We start from the raw sequence: 18,643 nt of genomic DNA on the forward strand, positions 1-18,643 counted from the left end.
CCTATACATGCTGTACATAAGATTTAATATAGAAGTGTTTCGATACACGTCTCATATGCACAAACCAAAATCCACACACAAGATGACAATAATTACTTTTTCCTGTACATTCAAGATTTTCCACAAGAAGGTGAGAAACAACATCAGAAAACCAGTATTTCCTCACGTCATCATCAACGATGACCTCTTTTCCTCGGCACCAAGCAGCTGTGAAAAGTGCAATGTAAATATAAATATAAATAAAAAGGAGGAGTAACAGCGATTCCCTTGTGTCACTAAGTGGAATGGTTACGTCCTTGAACACGAGCAGAGAGATAAGTGGCACCTGTCGGCACAGCTTTGTGTCGTTAACGTGAACAAAGACTTGACAGATCACAGATGTTCTGCTCAGTATATGTCGACGGTGGCTGTTATAAGTGCTTTTTCCCATTTTCCATTTGCACAATCTTTCCATTATCCACCATCTTCTTATCATTATCTGGCTTGAAAAGTCCCTGAATGTCAAGCATGGCCTTTTGTATGTGCTGTCCAAATCTGTACGAGTCCTGCAGGACACACACACACACACACACACACAGAGAGAGAGAGAGAGAAGGATGTGACAGATGATTTACCTACAGTAGACTGTGGTGGAATGAATGATGACGCAGTTTGTGCTCTTACTGTGCTGGGGCACGAGAACTTGCAGGAAATGTGGAATGTGACGAGGTTTTCTCCAACGATAATATAGGACACGCCATAACCGTCGTCAGCCACCTGAGGGCACCAAAGACACGTTAGAGTTTTTAACTCATTTTTACACATGCAAACAAAAACAAAAAACTGCTAAACCTTTCCATGGAAGAGTGTTAGGGAAAAAAATTAAACAGCATGAATTGTGAGGAAAAAATTCTGAGATTAAAGTCAGAATTCTGAGTAAAAAATCTGAATTATGAGATTAAAGTCAGAATTCTGAGATTGAAGTCAGAATTCTGAGTAAAAAATCTGAATTATGAGCTTAAAGTCAGAATTCTGGGATTCTGACTTTTTTCCTCAGAATTCATGCTGTTTATATTTTTTTTCCTTCATCCATTTTATTTACATGTGGCCCTAATACTCAAGAATCACCAGTTTTACAAACCTGTTCACATACAGTGAGCACAGACCCAAAAAGTGCAACACTCTTTATTCTCAACTACAATGTATACATTTGATTTTTCACGAGAGTAAAATAATCTTAATTTCTGGGAAATTGTTTGTATTTTTTGCCTAAAAAGAAAAAAAATAATGAAGTTTTTCACTACAAAGATAATCTAGTTTAAAGAAAAAAATATCTAACTTTGTCTTAATGAGCTAAAACTGGTGTGTGTTCTTGTTGGAATGATTGACAATAAAAATGTATATGATGCAAAAAAATCTGTATTAGAGGTAAAGATGATGATGTTTTAACTCACTGGTCCAAATCCACCACCAGCACCCACATATTTAGGGAACTTGTTGATGTCCACTAAGTTGAGCTGCTGCTGTGGAGTCTGACTGGTGGACAACTTCCACGGCTCTGACAGCACCTGGAATCACACGTGAGTGGGAGACGGCACATGATAAGTCTACCTGCAGATTCCCGTGAGTGGAAGAAAATGTACAATGATCACCTTTTTAAGGAATGGTGAGTCAATGCCAATGTATTTGGACACGATGTAGAGACAGAAGAGGTGACGGTCAATGCCAGCGCCAGTCATGGCCAGACGATACATGTTCTGATGCTTATCCGCTGCCTTCCGAAACAGAGCCAGTCTCTGTGCATTCTTAACAAGAAGAAAAACAAGAAGCAATCAAAGAACGAAATAAAAATGACCACATTTCTGTTCAATGGTCAATTTAACCAGAAATACAAGCGAGTTTAAAGTTCAGAGATACATTATCTCTAGGACTGGGTGACCAAGTCCTGAGCGGCACAGTGTGACCTCTTACAGCAGCACTTCTCATAATGTGACCGTGACAAAGCTCACACAAGATCAATTCTTTCATAAAACAGGTGGAACTGTGGACTTGACTATACTTCACAGTGCGTGGGCTTGTGGACACATTATCTGGATGAATGATGAAAAGTGTATTGTAGGTATTTAGTATGACCTCCTCTTGTATTTGAACAGTAGCAGGACTTTGTCTCTTTTAAACCTAAATGGAGTGGAATCTGAATGAATAATCATTGTAACAAGTGTGTTTGTCTATTATTTCATGAGGAAAATGGCTGCTGTAAAAAAAAATGTGATATAAAATGAATCATAACTTTGACTCAACACGTATTTTGAAAACCTGAATATGTGACCTATAAACACACACTCTCCCAGGATGTCCATATAAGGAGTTGTGTATTATTCCCACAGCTATTTACCACAGGTGCACCTGCGGCAACAAAGGTTAATATGTAAAATCATGGTTCAGTCGCATAGTTTACAGAATTCTACAGACATTAAATCATCATTTTGCATAAATAAGTCCACTCTCAAACCAGCAAACAACCTGGACTCAAGCTGTGACGTTCAAGCTGTTATTGAGACTCTTCTGCCAGTTCTTCTGTCTGGAAAGAACCTGATTGTGAATAGTTTTTAGTTTTTTTTATTATTATTATTATAATTATCATCATCATCATTATTATTATTATCATCATTATTTATTTATTTATTATTATTATTATTATTATTATTATTATTATTATTATTATTATTATTATTATTATTATTATCATTATTAGTATCATCATTATTATCATTACTATTATTATTATCATTGTTATTATTAATTAACAATAATATAGCACTTTTCTAGTCTTGATGACCACTCATGTTTACACATTTCTGGCGTGTGTGGGGTTAAGTGTCTCGGCCATGGATACATTGGCATGTAGACTGGCAGAGCCGAGAATCTAACCCACAACCTTGCAGTTAAGACAACTCACTCATCATCATCATCATCATAACAATAGTAATAGTAGTATTTCTCAATTGTTAGTGCACAGATTTGCTGTATTTTCTGGTTGCACCTCAATAAAGATACTGGGAAATAAATGGATGGTCATTAAAACCTGCAAAAAAAACTTTGCACATTACTGAGTGTAATGGAGCTTTTTAATTCATTTCATTAATTCCTAATACCAGTCAATGTCTGTGTTTGTCTGTGAGGACAGAATGACTCAAAGAGTAAAAGACAGATTTGGATGACATTTTCTGGACATGGAGGTCATGGTTCAAAGAAGAGGTTGTTAGATTTAGGTGATGACGCAGACACAGGGGAGTGGATTGGCACCGGGAAAACAGAGATTTGCATTCCCTGAGTGTTTTAAATAGTCCCGAGTGTTTCTGTGTGCAGCTTACTGTTGCACCAGTGTCTTCCATGGCTCTGACAAACGCAACGGCCTCAGAGGTGCAGGAGCGCACCGTCTCTGTCCGACCGTCTCTGAACATGCGGGTCATGGACGACTCGTACGTCAGACAGAACACTCCCTGATCCTGTACAAGCAGACAAAGAAATGGCACGCAATGATGCTGGACGATACATTTACACATTTACAAGATGGTGATATGGACTATATATATACACATATATGCACATATACATATGTGTGTGTGTGTGTGTATATATATATATCTATCTATATATATATATATATATATATATATATATATATATATATATATATATATATATACATATATGTATACGTACAGTACATACATCAGGATATAAAGCCAGACACAGGTTGCTTCTCTCGACTCATGAACCGTTTTCTTTTAAAGTATTATTAAATTACTTTTTAATTAATATATCATGCCTAATTTATAATATTCACTGTTGACAACAACTTTATTTGAAGTCATAAAATGGCCATGATGTGTCGTCGTGGATTAAACTGAAATATTCACAATTTACAACACTAAAACAAACAAATCCCCATGTTCACTCATATAAAACTGGACAGACCGGTCACCTTTATCTTCCTTTTTATAAAACAAATGATCATCAATCATCATGGCGCACACTTGTGGAACTGAGATTAGACTAGAAAAGATTTGACTTCACTGATCCCACACTGGGCTAATTATAATATACATAACCTGGGGTATAAAATAAGCAATATAAAATAGCAAGAGTGTTTATGAATATAAAAAAGTAGTAAAAGTCAAATCTAAGCCTCGTGAGGGTAAAAAATGAGATATCCATATTTCTGGAGATATCATAATCATAATAAAGGATGGATGGATGGCTGTATCTGTCAGGGATGAGTTTCATACACATGAGCTAATAGGGATGACATGTAATTTGGGCCGATTCTCTGTTTGAAAGCTGTGGGCCGTACAAAATCTGACCGAGGGCCATGATTGGCCTGCAGGCCAGACTTTGGACATGCCTGATATATACGCTTAAAAGCTATAGGGATATTTGTATTCTTACCCTGAACTGTGCCAACTGCAGAGCCATCTGAATGAAGGCATCAGGACTGGTCCTGCACTTCTTAATCAGACCTTTCCCAAAGTCAGAAAACAGGTGGCCATGAAAGTCCACGTCGTCAGCGATCTGCTTCGCTGAGAGGTACGATGCGTCGATGACGTCTCGGCACTAAAGACGGGTTGAAATGTTTGGGGGTAAAAGGTCGTCCTAGGTAATCCCAAATGTATTCATGCCAATCACAAAACAATCAACTCTACTGAACCTCCTTTGGAATCTGCCACTGTAGCCTGGTGGGATAAGGCAGCCCCTTGTTCACATCTCCTTTACAGTGTCCCTCCTCTGTGTAGCCCAGGTGGAAGCAGTCTGTTGCAAGGACGTACTACACAGAGGAGGGAAAGAAATAAGTCACTGTAAACTTTACATTTCTGATTGGACACATGATACCCGTGTCACACGTGTCATACCTCCCACATATGTCCCACAATCGGGGCATCAGCCCAAGAATGTTCAGCATTTATACCCATTTTTCCATTTGGATAAGAAATCAGGGTGAAAGATTTGTCGAACCACCTGTGAGACAAAAAAAAAAGCAAAGATTTAAGATTAGTACTTCAATGCAAAAATCCTACTACACCACATGTTGTTTTATTCTTGTCCAGTCCTGCAGCAACATTGGACTAATATGCATAGTAATAACAGAGGATTTGTTTTTCACTTGGTGAGACAGTGTAACAATGTGATGATGACCTCGTCAGGTTTTAAAGAATAAAAGCACTACAGAGGAAAGGGATAATAAAAAGAGAATGGAATTAAAATATGGTGTTAATACATGGTACAAATTGGAATTTGGCTCGTCATAAAAATGGAAATATTTTGTTTATTCTTCTTGTTGTGAGTGATGTTTTATTCGATAATTGGGTTCTTCAACTGCACACAATTAAATAATGGCTTTTGTTGATTGATTTTTCTTTTCCCTTTACTCTTGTGAAGAGATAACCACTGTAACACTGTAAGAAATAAATAAAGAATATTAAAATCAGGCATCGTTTTACACTCAACATGAGAAAAACATTCACGACAAAACTCATACTCTTAATAATTGATATGCTGACATAGTTTAGAATAAATCAATACACAAATAATAATATATATTATAATAATAGCATATGTATATATATATATAAATATATATACATATAAATATATATACATATATATAATAGCATATAATGAATAACTAAAAAGCAAAACAATGATTGAAAATGTTTTTTATTATGACGTTCATTTTGTATCTCTTGTATTGTCTCGTGTGTCAAACCCCCCAGTAAAGTGATATGATGCTGTCCAAGTAAAATAGAAATACATTCCAAATAAAAGGCCATGAAGTAAGGCCTTCGCTCGACTGCCTGACCCACCTGTCGTAACATTGTCCATGCAGCAGTGACTTGGCGTAGCTGTCGAGTGAGTTAGTCTTCGCGGGGTCGTAACCCTGCGGCTCGTCGTCCAGTGACAGGAAGAAGGCAGCTGACTCAACGGCATCCAGGGACACTCTGTTTACTCCCTGGCTGAAATATTTAATCCGAGCACGAGCCCATGGAACTCTAGAAGTCAGAGTGGGACAGTTACATCTCAGTGACTCTCCTCTCCAAGTGTGTGTGTGTGTGCTGTGTGTACCTTTTTCCTGCTGTCAGAGCAGCTAATTTAAGTTCTCCTGGCTGAGGCTCTGATGTATCAGCGAGTATCCTTTGAATCTGTGTCTCAAGTTCACTGGGTAAAAGGTGGCGCCCCCCGGTGTACAGCCACACTTGGAAGAAGCGGCCCTTGTGGTAGATGACCAGGTGCTTACGGTCAGTCAGGTGCTGCACAATATCTGCAAGAGGAGGTCACACGGGGTCACAACCAAGAAGTCACTGAGGAAGCAACGCACACAAGAATCCTGAGATGATGGACTCAGAAAACACATGCTGGACAGAATACAACCGTCTGTGGGCTGAAACCTCAGACTGGATATAAATAATGTCAATCACACTATTTCCCTAAAAATGGGGACATCACTTACTAAAACTGACATCAAGTTCTATTTAAGAAGACTTGTTTTGACAGGCAGTCGAGGGCTATGTCCATTTTTAAACATGTCTTTAACTTCTATAAGTCACATTTCTGGTCTTTACTGATGTCAAAGCAGGTGTTTAGCTTTTAAAGGTCCAGTGTGTCAGAATTAGTGAAATCTAATCAAATCTAATCTCTTTTGCTTGCTGGGTGAACCTTCTTGATGCAACCTTCCCATTTATCTTACTTTTACTTGGCCCTGATCAGCATTTGTAACAAGATATGTGATTTAATTGGAGTTATTTGTATGATGGCACCTCCTGTCTCTCTGTATATCCTGTTTGACCCTCACCCCTGCTTTGTCATCCCGTCAAAAGTATAAGTTTTTACTTTTGTACATAACGAGTGCCGTGGTCTTCAAATATATCTGCTGTGTATATAACACTGTAGGCCATAAACCACTTTACATCACTTTAGTTAAATTTGGCTCTTGAGACGCCGCTGTTTGCCACATTGATTCACTTAAAGCCTACACACACCTGAATAGTTTCTCACCTGTTTCAATGCCAGGAATACGGGTGGTGTTAAACATCCTCTCCATCTGGCTGGAGCACATAGGCACAGTCCCCAAGGCCCTCAGCTGGGAGGAGGTTTAAACCAGTGAGTCATTGTGTAATTAATAACATAAAACCTTTTACAGAAATAGTTTATATATATATATATATATATATATATATATATATATATATATATATATATATATATATATATATATATATATGTATATATATATATATATATATATATATATATATATATATATATATATATATATATATATATATATATACATATACATATATATATATATATATATATATATGTATATATATATATAAATAGCTTTTAGAGGCTTTTAAAAAAGGTCCAGTGTTCAGGTTAAAGAGAGGACAAGGAGAAACATGTCGTCACATGGTGACATACTATAATAATGTCATGGTAAGAATTACCGGTGCGTGTTCACCGCGCTCCAGTTTGCGTCTGTACTGCAGCATGGCGTGAACCACGTTCCCCACGCGCGCAGCCTGCCGGTGAGTGGGAGTCACGTACAAAAGGTCCTTCACAAACAAGAAATGTAACATATTTTAAATATTATTACTAGGGGTTTTTTGTCTGTATGCATTTATTAATGTATAACTTCTATAATGGTATAATTAAAACAAATCACTAGTGTCTTACCATAATATAGAAGTTACTGTTGACCATGATGGGACTCCTGCCCCGGAGGTAGATATACTCCTCCCACCAGTCACTCACCTACACCAGATCAATGACATAATGATCAAACAGAATTTCAAGTGTAACGATGTGTCACTAACAAAAAAAACTACTCACATAATTTGTTGCCCACCAGGATTTTAAGATCAAGTATCTCTGCAGTCGAGCTGCTTTTGAATCCTGAAAATCTTTGGCCAAAATCTCCATTTGGTTGTACTGCTGACTGTCCAGAAGAGGACGGACCGACTCAAGATACTGTGAAGGAGAGGAGAAGAACACGTGATATGTGCTGTCAGTACACAGCTGCAATAACAACAACTATGATAACAATAATAATAATAATAATGATAGAAGCTGGAGATCTGGAGGATGTCAAAAGCAAAATAAGCAGCACAGCTAAGAGGACACAGGGTGCAGATGGACTGTGACATTAGATCGTGGTGGACTCTAACCATGATAGAAACTTTCATCAAACATTTGGATTATTTAGTTCATGTGCTACAAAGGGTTTAAGTGAAGGCGCGAAAAGAAGTTGCTGATAACCGGCGGATAGGAACAGTATATCAAAAATGTGATGTTCACATCAATCACCTTCACTTTATAACATTTTCTTCTGTGATTTGCTTAGACTGTGATCAGAACACTCAGCAGCCACTTTATTAGGCACGTCTGGTTCAATTTTAAGGCAAATATCTCGTCGGCCGATCACATTGCAGCAACTCGATAAATGTGGATTTGTGAAGTTTAAAAGAAACTCACAACCACCTCAAAGGTTTACAGAGAATGGTCCGAAAAAGATGTACTTCAAATACTATATATTTGTATTTTATTAACATGATATTCATGTCATGTATTTTTATACATGTAAAATACACAATGACATCATAAGATTACAACACGTGAGGCGCTGCTGTAGACTCATTTGATTGGACTTGTTAAAGTCACACATAGCAACATAGTGACTGAGTCACAAGCTTTCAGAGGCAAACTTGTTTAGTAGATGATCTTATTTGAACTTTGACTTTATCTGTTCTCCTTTCAGTGATTGGAGTTAGAACAATGGATCTCTTCTAGACTTTGAACTTGTGTATGTTCTTAATTCTTAAGAACTAAGAACTTGACAGGGTCACTTCATCCTGTCATGATTATTGGCTTCTAAGTCATTCTTGTATATGTTATAATAGACAGTTTAATGTCCGTTTCAGCTGTAGACTAAATTATTCAACTGGACTGTGAGAAAACTCAATATAAGTGTAGTCGGATCATCCGCTTGAACGTTTGCTGAGTCATTGTGGGCCAAGAAAAATTCTTCAGGAAGAATTCCTTGAATCTGAGTATTTTTAGTATTTTGAAAATAGAAAAAAAGACTTTTATTGTTGATACATTTATTAGTGGGTATTTGGTCTTTTATTTTAAAATATTAAAATAAATATACATTTAGACGTATTTGTGACCACAGCTGAATTAATTAATTTCAATTAATTAACTCCCCGTCATGTATTTTGAGATACTTTTCACTTTCCATAAATTTGGCTAATTTATGGAAAGCCAATTATGATATACATTTTTATATCATTAATATATATTATATATTATTATCATATTTATTAATATTATATTATTACAATATTGAGTTTATTACACACCCTGTGAACTGTGTCATCTACACTGGGCATAGGAAGTCTGGGTAAAGACGCCTGGAAACTGTAGAGCAGCGGTCTGCGTCCAGAGAACATCCTCACCAGACTCTGAAACAAACAAACAAGATCATACACATCATAGAGGAGAGACTTGGAAAAACACCTGTACATTGTTCCCATTTTTTTGGCCTGCTTTTGGATTGTAAATATGTGTTGTACTGTTCAACTTTAACACACAAAATCTGGTGTTCATGTACAACTACAGTGTTGTTTTCTAAATAAATCCTTTAGTTTTTCCTTCATTTTAAATTGTTAATACACTACTTTAACATGGCAGTAAATTGTAAATAACTGGCAGATATTGAAAGACAAAAAATGGGCAAAAGCAGAGAGAGGTACAAACAGAGCATCTCACTTCAGAAAGTTATGCGTTGTTTATGTGTCTTTTCCTGCAGTGTTACTTGAGCTGTGAGGTGCAGACACAGGCAGACTGGTACAGACACATACTCTGGCAGCTGCTCATGCCAACAGCACATGGTTGCTTTTAATATTGGACAATTGTGATTGTGATAAAAATAGGACGAGGAAGTCCTACTGAACATCCAAGTATTTTCAGCTCTTGACAGTTTGGCACCATCTTACCTCTCTGAAGTTCATCCTCCATCCCAACCTCTGAGGTCTAATGTCTAAACCCGGGAGGAGCAGGCACTTTTCTGTTCTGTTCTTGCTTAAAGACACCCCAGCATTTGACCTTAACATAAACCCCCATTACATAGAGAATGTAAGGTTATTGGCTCAATCGTGTGTTGGAATGGACGACAGAGGGACAAACGTACCAGCCACAGTTTGGTGGACGCGCTCATTTTTCCATGGGACTCAAAAATCCAGCCGTGGTAGGAGAGCAGAGCTTTGAGAGTGTATCTCAGAAGGTAGATGAGGAACAGCCACAGTCCAGTAGCAAAGAGGATGGCACTCAGCACAGCCCGGCTCTGCACTGACATACACTCTCTGCTCACAGAAGGCACAACACTGGTCTGGTTATGTTACACTCCACATATACTGTAGATGGCGAACTGTGTGGGATTTCTGACCTTTGAGGCAGGTTGTCCTTGATGGTGTCGATCATCCCTAACGACGGATCGACACGAATGTACAAAGAACTCATCATCGCGATCACAGCTATCAGCCAGCTGGACGGACTGGCTGGATAAACTCCAGCCAACACTCCATTCTGTGAATGAAACACCAACACATGAAAGCATTACACTGTCAAAGATTTCACTCAACTTTGACCTAGAGTATTTTCACAGTGTTCACTAAAGCTGTGCACTATAACTTGGCAAATGTCACTGTGATTTAGCAGTTTTTTTACTGTACAAACACTGTATTTTTACTGCAACTTCACATTTTTGTTGTTGTTGTTTTTTAAACTCCAGCTTTACAGTAATTATGTCAACCAGTATATAACTTATAATAATATTGTGAAGTTACAATAAAATGTTTTGCTACAGCTTTTAATGTTATTGTTCTGTATAAACATCACAGTTGTGCCATATTACTTTGATTTAGCAGTATGTTGATTCATAAACTCTGTAAATACAGTTATACAACAGTATTTTCCTTTATACATACATTTTCTGCAATATTATACAATAATATCCTATATAAACACAGATTTCTTTACTATAACTTTACAGATGTGCCATATTACTGTGATTAAGCAGTATTTTCCTCCATAAACTCTGTAAAAACAGTTATACAATAATATTTTCCTTTACACATACTTTTTCTGCAATATTATACAATAATATCCTATATAAACACAGATTTATTTACTATAACTTTACAGATATGCCATATTACTGTGAATTAGCAGTATTTTCTTTCATAAACTCTACATTCACAGTAACTTCACAGCATTGTCCCATATGAATACTGTCTTGTACTGTAAATTCAGTTATACCACAGTATATTGCTTTAATCATCGACAGTCCCCCGTTAATGCAGGATCACTCTTTGTCTAATATTCTGTGAAAGAATAACATGAAATGTAGCACCGTTACAGACTTTAAATACCGCTGATACGACACTAAATCCACAAGTCGCCTCACATTTCTAACACTTTGGTTCCATGTGACTTTACCTTGAACTGTATGGCCCTCTTCTTCCATGACGTCACTGCTGACAGGTAGATGTTCCTGAAGACCTCTTGACTCAGCGTGAGGTCCACACCGTCTGGACGCACGGTGAACTGGAATCCCACCGCCTGATGAGCCTCAGCCATCTCTGTGTTTTACTGACATGGAAAGTAAAAAAAAAAAGGGCATAGCATTTATCTGCAAAATAGACTTTATTAACACACATGGTATAAAGTATAATATACTTTATACCATGTGTGTTGCATATTCATAATTTTATATTTGATATTATAAATGATAAGAATATGAATATGTTAAGACCATGAGGGCCTGCTGTGTCCACATGTGCCGCCACCTTGAAGTAGTATATTTGGAAAAAAACAAATAAAACCTTAAAAACAAGGACCTAGCACCTACAGACAACACTATTGTATCAATATTTCCTATAGATTAAATGTGGGATGTTCAGATTTGGAGGGAAAAAAAGGCTGCAGTCAAAATACAAATTCACATTTCATCATGCTCAGTATTCACAGTTAGATTGCTTAGTTATGTCTTTAGATATTATTATGTAGTGCATCTCCAAAAGAACTTGACGGAAAACAAACATTAACAAAAAAAAAAACAATGTGCAGTGTTTGCTTTTTCATGGTGATAAGACATTCTTTAGGACACCTACATGTTACCAGCTCTTTAAATCTACACAACCCTGTTTCACAAAGTCACAAAGTGCTATTACTTAACAAGGTAACAAATGGAGATGAAAAATGGCAGGAAATCCTTAATCTACATATTCTCCATTTAAAAATCAGTTTCTTTCTTTTTTCATTGTCATATGAAGTTCCGATTACCCTGTGTAATGGCCAGCGGGACGGTCTAGTGTTTCTTTTTCCATGTCATGAGACTGAACAGTCACCAAGTGGGACAAAGTTCATTGGCCAGATATAGCAGTGCACCGGCTGAGCATGTACCCAGACCTGAGGTGGCTCAGAAAATATAAACAGAGAGCAACCCGCAGATGCATACTGAACTCTTTGCTTTTCCACAAGTCTGTGAGAATCCATTTAAAGGCGCTATTGATTTTCAAAAAGACAGAATTCATGAAAGTGTCAGCACTGTGCAGTTCAGCTCTCCCGTCATGGTTGGGTTGTCATTTAAAGTTTGACACAAAGTCACCAATCATTAAAAAGATGTTAATAATTCAGAACGTTCCACCCTGACATGCAGCGAAATCAGAGTTTAGTTCACGAGCATGAATCAAAAAAAGCTTCCACAATAAACATGCACATATTTTACCGTGTTTCAGTCAGAGTCAGTGTGATCCACTCAGGCAAAGACACGCTGGGACTTTAGTTTGTGCCAGTGAGGCAGTGAAATTCCCTCTATACTGAGGCTCGAGTGGAGCTCCTTCTCTCTCTCTCTCTGTGTGTGTGTGTGTGTGTGTGTGTGACTCCTGTGCCCTTGAAATGGCTTTCTTCAGGTACTGACATTAGAGTGTGTTTTTCCTGCTGTGTGTGTGTGTGTGTTTTGCGACATACCTCTTCTTTGAAACAAGACACCACCAAACACAGACGGGCCCTGACGTCATATGCTGTGAAGTCTCTGCTGCAGTGCTGTGTTAGGATGTACAGACACACTATATTTCTATAATTCATCATAGATCAGGGGAGGGCAACACTGACTTAAATGAAGCAAGCAAAGGGCCACAAATAAAGAATAATAAACCCATCTTTATACACAACAAGCAAAACCTTTACATTTAAATGTAAAAATACAACTTTTATTTTTTGTTGCGACATGTAATCTCACACCTTTCCTGTGACTGTTTCAAAATAAAAGTCTGCGCAACTGTGCAACTATTCTGTTTCTGCGGCTGTTTCTCATCTTAGCTCTGATTCTGTCATCACACCTGCTAATATCACGACGTCGATCTGTCACCTGAGCCGAGCAAGAGAGTCAGCTTAAGGTGAATCGTGAGGACGCAGCGGGCCGGATAAAACTGGTTTGCAGGGCAGACCAATGTTGTCCATGTGTATCATAGAGAGTAGAAGCACTTGTGCAAGAAAGAAAAGATTATAATTGTGTATTATTAATTCATTACCTGATTCAGGTAACTCGCGAAGCATACAAAAAGAATGTTACATTCTTCTGAGTAGCACCTGCATGTTCTCCCACTGTTCAAAAACACACAGCAGTTCATTGGACACTCAAATGTGAGTGTAAAGTGAATGGATGTTCATCTCTGTGTGTTGGCCCTGCGACGGACTCCACCTTTAGCTCCCCCGCAACACTCTCGTGGAAGATAAAGCAGTAGACAATGGATGTTTAGACCAAAATAAACGACAAAAGCAACAAAAGAAATCACCACATGTTCAGTAGTCTACTAAAACTTCAAGGAAATGTCAATTCAGGCCAATGATTAACAAGATCTTCACCTGACAAATTCAGCCCCAATAATCACACTTATGCACAGTGTAGCAGAGAAGCTAATAAGAAGAGGATCAGAAGTGGAGATGAAAGGTCGCTTCGTAGCGGACGGAGACTGGAAGAGGAGGAAAAGCTCTGAGGGACAGAGTTTGGAGGTCGATCTCAGCGACTGTGTTGTGCTCGACACTTGGAATCAGGACTTTGTTGTCTGCAACCGTCCCCTGTCCTGCAAATGCCACTTTCTCAGCCCAATGCACCTGGACAAAATGCGAACAATTGGGAGTAAAAAAAATAAAGATGTATGACCTTTGACCTTCACAAACTCACTTCTTGTCTCATGAAGTCTCTGTGGTGAATTCTTACCTGTCCCCACTTGTGTGACTGCACGCAGAATGATGTCACCACATTCTCTGAGGCGTTTCCACCGATCACATGCAGCTCGTCTGTGGCACACAGGAAGTAAAGAGTAGGCAGGTCCATGTCTGCTCTGGTCAGCGTGGGCAGCAGTTCAGACCACGAGTCTGTCACACAGAACACACATGAGACACTGAAGTCCGTGGAGTGAGGTCGAGGAAACAGAGAAGACAACGAGGAGACAGAGAAGACAACGAGGAGACAGAGAAGACAACTAGGAGACAGAGAAGACAACTAGGAGACAAGCTGAATTTTAAAAGCCTTTGGAATGTCTTGCTACAAGTTTTGAGATTTAATACTCTTCAGAATTGTTTCCAGTGCCTGATTTGCACATATGTTTTACAATGGTAAAGGTACAGTGCATACATATAGATGAAATTCCACCATGTTTTTAACAATAGTCCACAATTGATAATGTAAACATCTGTTGAGTTTTGATGCTAAGTGAAGGCTACATTCACTATGTTGGCCCAGCAAGAAGGTTGCTGGTTTAAATACCGGTTTGACTGATGGCCTTTCTTTGTGGAGTTTGCATGTTCTCCTCATGTACTCTACGATTTCCCCCCCACAGTCCAGAAATATACAGATTTGGTTCATTGGAAACTCTACATGAGCAGCGTGTACCCTGCCTTTCAGCCCACGTCAGCTGGGATTGGCTCCAGCTCACTGCGACTCATGTGTGCAGGATAAAGTGGTAGAAAATGAATGAAAAATAAAGGTTGAAAGAGAATATTGAAGTTTTAAAATGTGAATTATATTACAAAACAAATGCGAAAGCTTTTAAAACTCAATATCAAATGGACCCGAGTGCATGCTGTGACTTCACCTTGCCTCGTGTCGTACTGTAGCATCAGTTTCTCTCCCGTCCTCTGGATGCTTCCCAACACATACACACAGTGTCCAAGGCAAGTAAGAAGAGGCACATCATGGGACAATGACACGCTAAACTGGAAGTCAGTGAGTGGCAGTGAGGAGACAAATCTGAGACAGGGATTACAAACAGTCACAACAACACAACGGTTTTCTGAAGGGCCAAAAATGATTTCCTTCATATTTCAGGTTCAGGACTCGGACCTCCATGTGTCCTGCCAGGGATCATAGCATTCCACAGCTGTGTAGAGAGCCGTGCAGGAGTCTGGACTCACGAGAGAGTCCAAGTACCAGCCTCCCACAGCGTAAACACAGCCGTCACATGCCACTGCACTGAAGTGTCTTCTCTTCTGTGGAGGCAACACATCGCCAAAGTGTTAAATATAAACAAATGTCTGTCTCTACATTCAAAACATCTCCAAAGGGGTTCACATCATGCAACATGTAATGCTGATTAAACCCATCAACTCTCTGTTTGTCAGTATATGTCATGTGGTAACGTTTACAGCGACAGTGAGCTAGTAAAATAAGTGAAGCGAATTTACCAAACCATTATGTACCTTCAAAGAATCGCTAGCTGTTAAAGTAATGGAAGTTAAAATGGTCAGAAATGTTTGTCGGTGTCTGTCTGTGTGACTAGTGGGAACACAAAATGTGTTTGTGAGTACAATTCCTGCAAAAGTCATCAGATCACCCTTGAAATCAGTCAGCACATCAAGGCCCTCAGTAATAAGTTAAAGAAAAGGGAAGAGATGATGATGATGATGATAACGCTTACTAAATAAGGAACCAGTGGATGTGAGGATGGGTGTGAGACTCTTACCTTGATCAGAGGAGCTGTGAAGACCCACATATGAGTAGTGGGATTGTACCTGAAGGAAGCCATCTTGAACTCCCATCCTCTCCTCACACGCTGCCTGTAGCCTCCTATGATGTACAGGTAGTTATACAGAACCACTGCAGTGAAACACCACTTATCCGCTCTGAAAGGAAGCTCTGTGACCGGACGCCAGCTTTCACCGCCCTCTCCCTCTTTTAGGACGAAAACGTGTCGGGCACGTTCCGTCTCTGGGTCACTCCAAGTCGTTAGGTTCTCCTTCCTGACGCTGCAGAGATGCCGCTCTCCTTGAGTCCTCAGTTTGATGACCTCATCCTTTTCCTCGTCCTTCAGATGCCTGCATTTTAATGACAAGTCCATGGCATTACCAGAATAGGAAAATGGAGGAACATAAGCTTCATAATCACACTGTTAAATACTGCATACCTGGTGAGGGGTGACAGCTCCATCATGTTTCTACTCAGGTAAGTCAACACGGTCATCTTCAGCTCGGCACAGCAGATCTCCTGAGCCAGACTCAGGTAAGACAAACAGTTATCTGGCCTGAGTTCATCTGCCAGTACGGACAGACACTTTGAGAGGAAGGCCACTGTGAGGAGATAGCTGCCCACCTCCACAGTCACACAGGAAGAAAGAGGTGGTAGGTTGGTTTTGGTGTCATCCACAAAGACAAAGACTCCATTTGGACCTGGTATGAACATCTGTCCTCAGTGATCTGATCGCCATGGCGTTAAAATACGTCCTGGATGCGTCTTCTGTGACCACATCCTTGGATTTGGGGTGCCCACCCTTTATTCAAACCAGCTCTGAATGTGGTTTTTGTGACACTCCCAAAACACATCTCATGTTTTGGGAGTGTTTAGACCTGAACTTGACACAGATGACTGAGGATGTGGACGTTTAAACCAGGTCTGAAAGGGGGTGAGGAATGTGTGTATACCTGGATGTGTGTGTCCAACTCCTCCTTTGGGACTTTGAACTTATTGTGGAAGGAGAACTCAAGGATATTGTAGAAGACAGAAGAGGACACATGGTCCAGGTGGATGAAACTCTCCGAGGTCTCTCTCATTTTGGACTGGGACAAAGCCCTGAAGTAATCGCTGCACTCTGAAAGTCTTTCAAGGTCCACCTTAGAAATCAATGATCTCAGTCACTTTTTGTGGCCTTGGTTTATTTTTATTTTTTTTAAAAGGTCCACTATGTAACACTTAAACTGTTTATTGGAAGACATTGAAGATACCACTTACAAGTATTTGTATATATGTTTAAAATGAATTAATTAAAGCATTAGAATAGGCTTTTCACATGGACTTTAGACAAGGGCCTTGCTTTACAGAGGCCACCATCTTGCGCCACCATGTGTCTACAGCAGCCTGAACACAAGTTTGAATTGAAAACAATGAACAACATCATTCTACTTCTGCTCTGACACATGTGGGGAAAGGGAGGAGTGAGTGGAGGAGTCTACTGTTACACTGTCTCACCATTATGTGTTATTAATTCTCACACACTGGGCCTTTAATTCATGTGTTTTGCTTTTTACTCACGTGGAAAGTGTGTGTACAGGTCTGGACCGTAACCATGGTTTCCCCTCCATGTCCGCAGCGATATGTGCGGAGTGCCACGTCAGTTTCCCACTCCTCTGCGTCTGCACTGGACGATCGCCTCTTGGCGTTCACACTTGAAACATCTCTCCACAGATGTGTTAGACCATATTTCAGCCATGAGCTCAGCCACTCAAAGAGCACCATTAAATACTGTCTGAAAGGATTCATGTCACTGACACACTGGTTGGATTAGAGGTGAACAAATGTGGGCTTATAGAGTTCTTTCCCTGCACATTTATAAAATATAGCACTTTAATGACAACAAACAATACACACATTGCATAACTCTGAGATAACTTCTAAACTATGTTCAATAAAATAAATATTAAACACAAGAAAACTAAAATGTCTTGACTGAAAAAAGTTGGAGTACACTTTTATAAAGTTCCTGAGGAAAAAAAGGGAGTTAACTTAGATAAATAATATTTGACATAGTCTGTCCCTGATGATTTTATTTTTAAATGTCTATGCACATTACTACTGTGTGATTCTTCCATAAAAAAGCAATACTTAAAACACTGTGGACAGAAAGGCCAGTTTAGTCCATGTCCGTCTGGTTTGTCTCACCCTCCTTTCACCCAGTCTCAGGCAGCTCTCAAAGTCACATGACCGTCCACAACACAAGCAGCAGAGCAGCTGTCAGCTAAGATCTAAGACCACATGCCAAGTGAAACGGCGTCATAAATAAAAGGCCTGGTGAATATACAAGTTCCATGTAAAAATTCCTGCAGCGGATCCAGTTAAATTTAGGTATCCCTCCTTCTCTGAGCAGTGCACCTCCCTCTATCTCTCTCTCTCTGCTGGTTTATTCTGGCACGTGGAAGGACAACATTCAAACATGGCTGCCCTCGCTCTCTCTGCACGTCATCATGGGGTATTCAAGTTCACGACAGTAACATGAGTGTCGCTTCATGTGCGACAAAGGCTTGTTTTGAGTATGTTTGAAGAGGATTC

The 18,643-nt window shown here is 39.2% G+C and overlaps 2 protein-coding genes across 5 annotated transcripts; both read right to left on the reverse strand.

The window, feature by feature from the left end:
• Nucleotides 1-8: 8 nt before the first annotated feature.
• Nucleotides 9-13,040, reverse strand: cpt1b (carnitine palmitoyltransferase 1B (muscle)). Of its 2 annotated transcripts, none has more exons than XM_044036646.1 (19): nt 12,830-13,040; nt 11,539-11,691; nt 10,487-10,626; nt 10,232-10,403; nt 9,402-9,503; nt 7,873-8,010; nt 7,717-7,794; nt 7,488-7,595; nt 7,033-7,117; nt 6,103-6,298; nt 5,844-6,029; nt 4,893-4,998; nt 4,691-4,807; nt 4,432-4,596; nt 3,354-3,488; nt 1,632-1,784; nt 1,434-1,547; nt 664-756; nt 9-545 (listed from the first exon to the last, which is right to left on the reverse strand). In XM_044036646.1, the coding sequence occupies exons 2-19, from the start codon at nt 11,677-11,679 to the stop codon at nt 411-413; spliced, it is 2,364 nt and encodes a 787-aa protein (XP_043892581.1). In that variant the 5' UTR covers nt 11,680-11,691; nt 12,830-13,040; the 3' UTR covers nt 9-410. The 2 variants fall into 2 exon arrangements, with proteins under 2 accessions (XP_043892581.1, XP_043892582.1); XM_044036647.1 differs by lacking the exon at nt 12,830-13,040 and adding an exon at nt 12,385-12,802.
• A 203-nt stretch (nt 13,041-13,243) lies between these two features.
• LOC122776223 (kelch-like protein 42) lies at nt 13,244-18,592 on the reverse strand. 3 transcript variants are annotated; one of them, XM_044036649.1, is made up of 9 exons: nt 18,257-18,592; nt 17,630-17,843; nt 17,023-17,211; nt 16,509-16,693; nt 16,068-16,419; nt 15,449-15,594; nt 15,201-15,355; nt 14,324-14,481; nt 13,244-14,217 (listed from the first exon to the last, which is right to left on the reverse strand). In XM_044036649.1, exons 2-9 carry the CDS (start codon nt 17,831-17,833, stop codon nt 14,035-14,037), a joined length of 1,572 nt encoding a protein of 523 aa, XP_043892584.1. In that variant the 5' UTR covers nt 17,834-17,843; nt 18,257-18,592; the 3' UTR covers nt 13,244-14,034. The 3 variants fall into 3 exon arrangements, with proteins under 3 accessions (XP_043892584.1, XP_043892585.1, XP_043892583.1); XM_044036650.1 differs by having other exon boundaries at nt 16,509-16,685; nt 17,630-18,592; XM_044036648.1 differs by having other exon boundaries at nt 17,630-18,592.
• Nucleotides 18,593-18,643: the final 51 nt, after the last annotated feature.

Source organism: Solea senegalensis, linkage group LG10 (genome assembly GCF_019176455.1).
Source record: "Solea senegalensis isolate Sse05_10M linkage group LG10, IFAPA_SoseM_1, whole genome shotgun sequence".
NCBI classification, from domain to species: domain Eukaryota; kingdom Metazoa; phylum Chordata; class Actinopteri; order Pleuronectiformes; family Soleidae; genus Solea; species Solea senegalensis.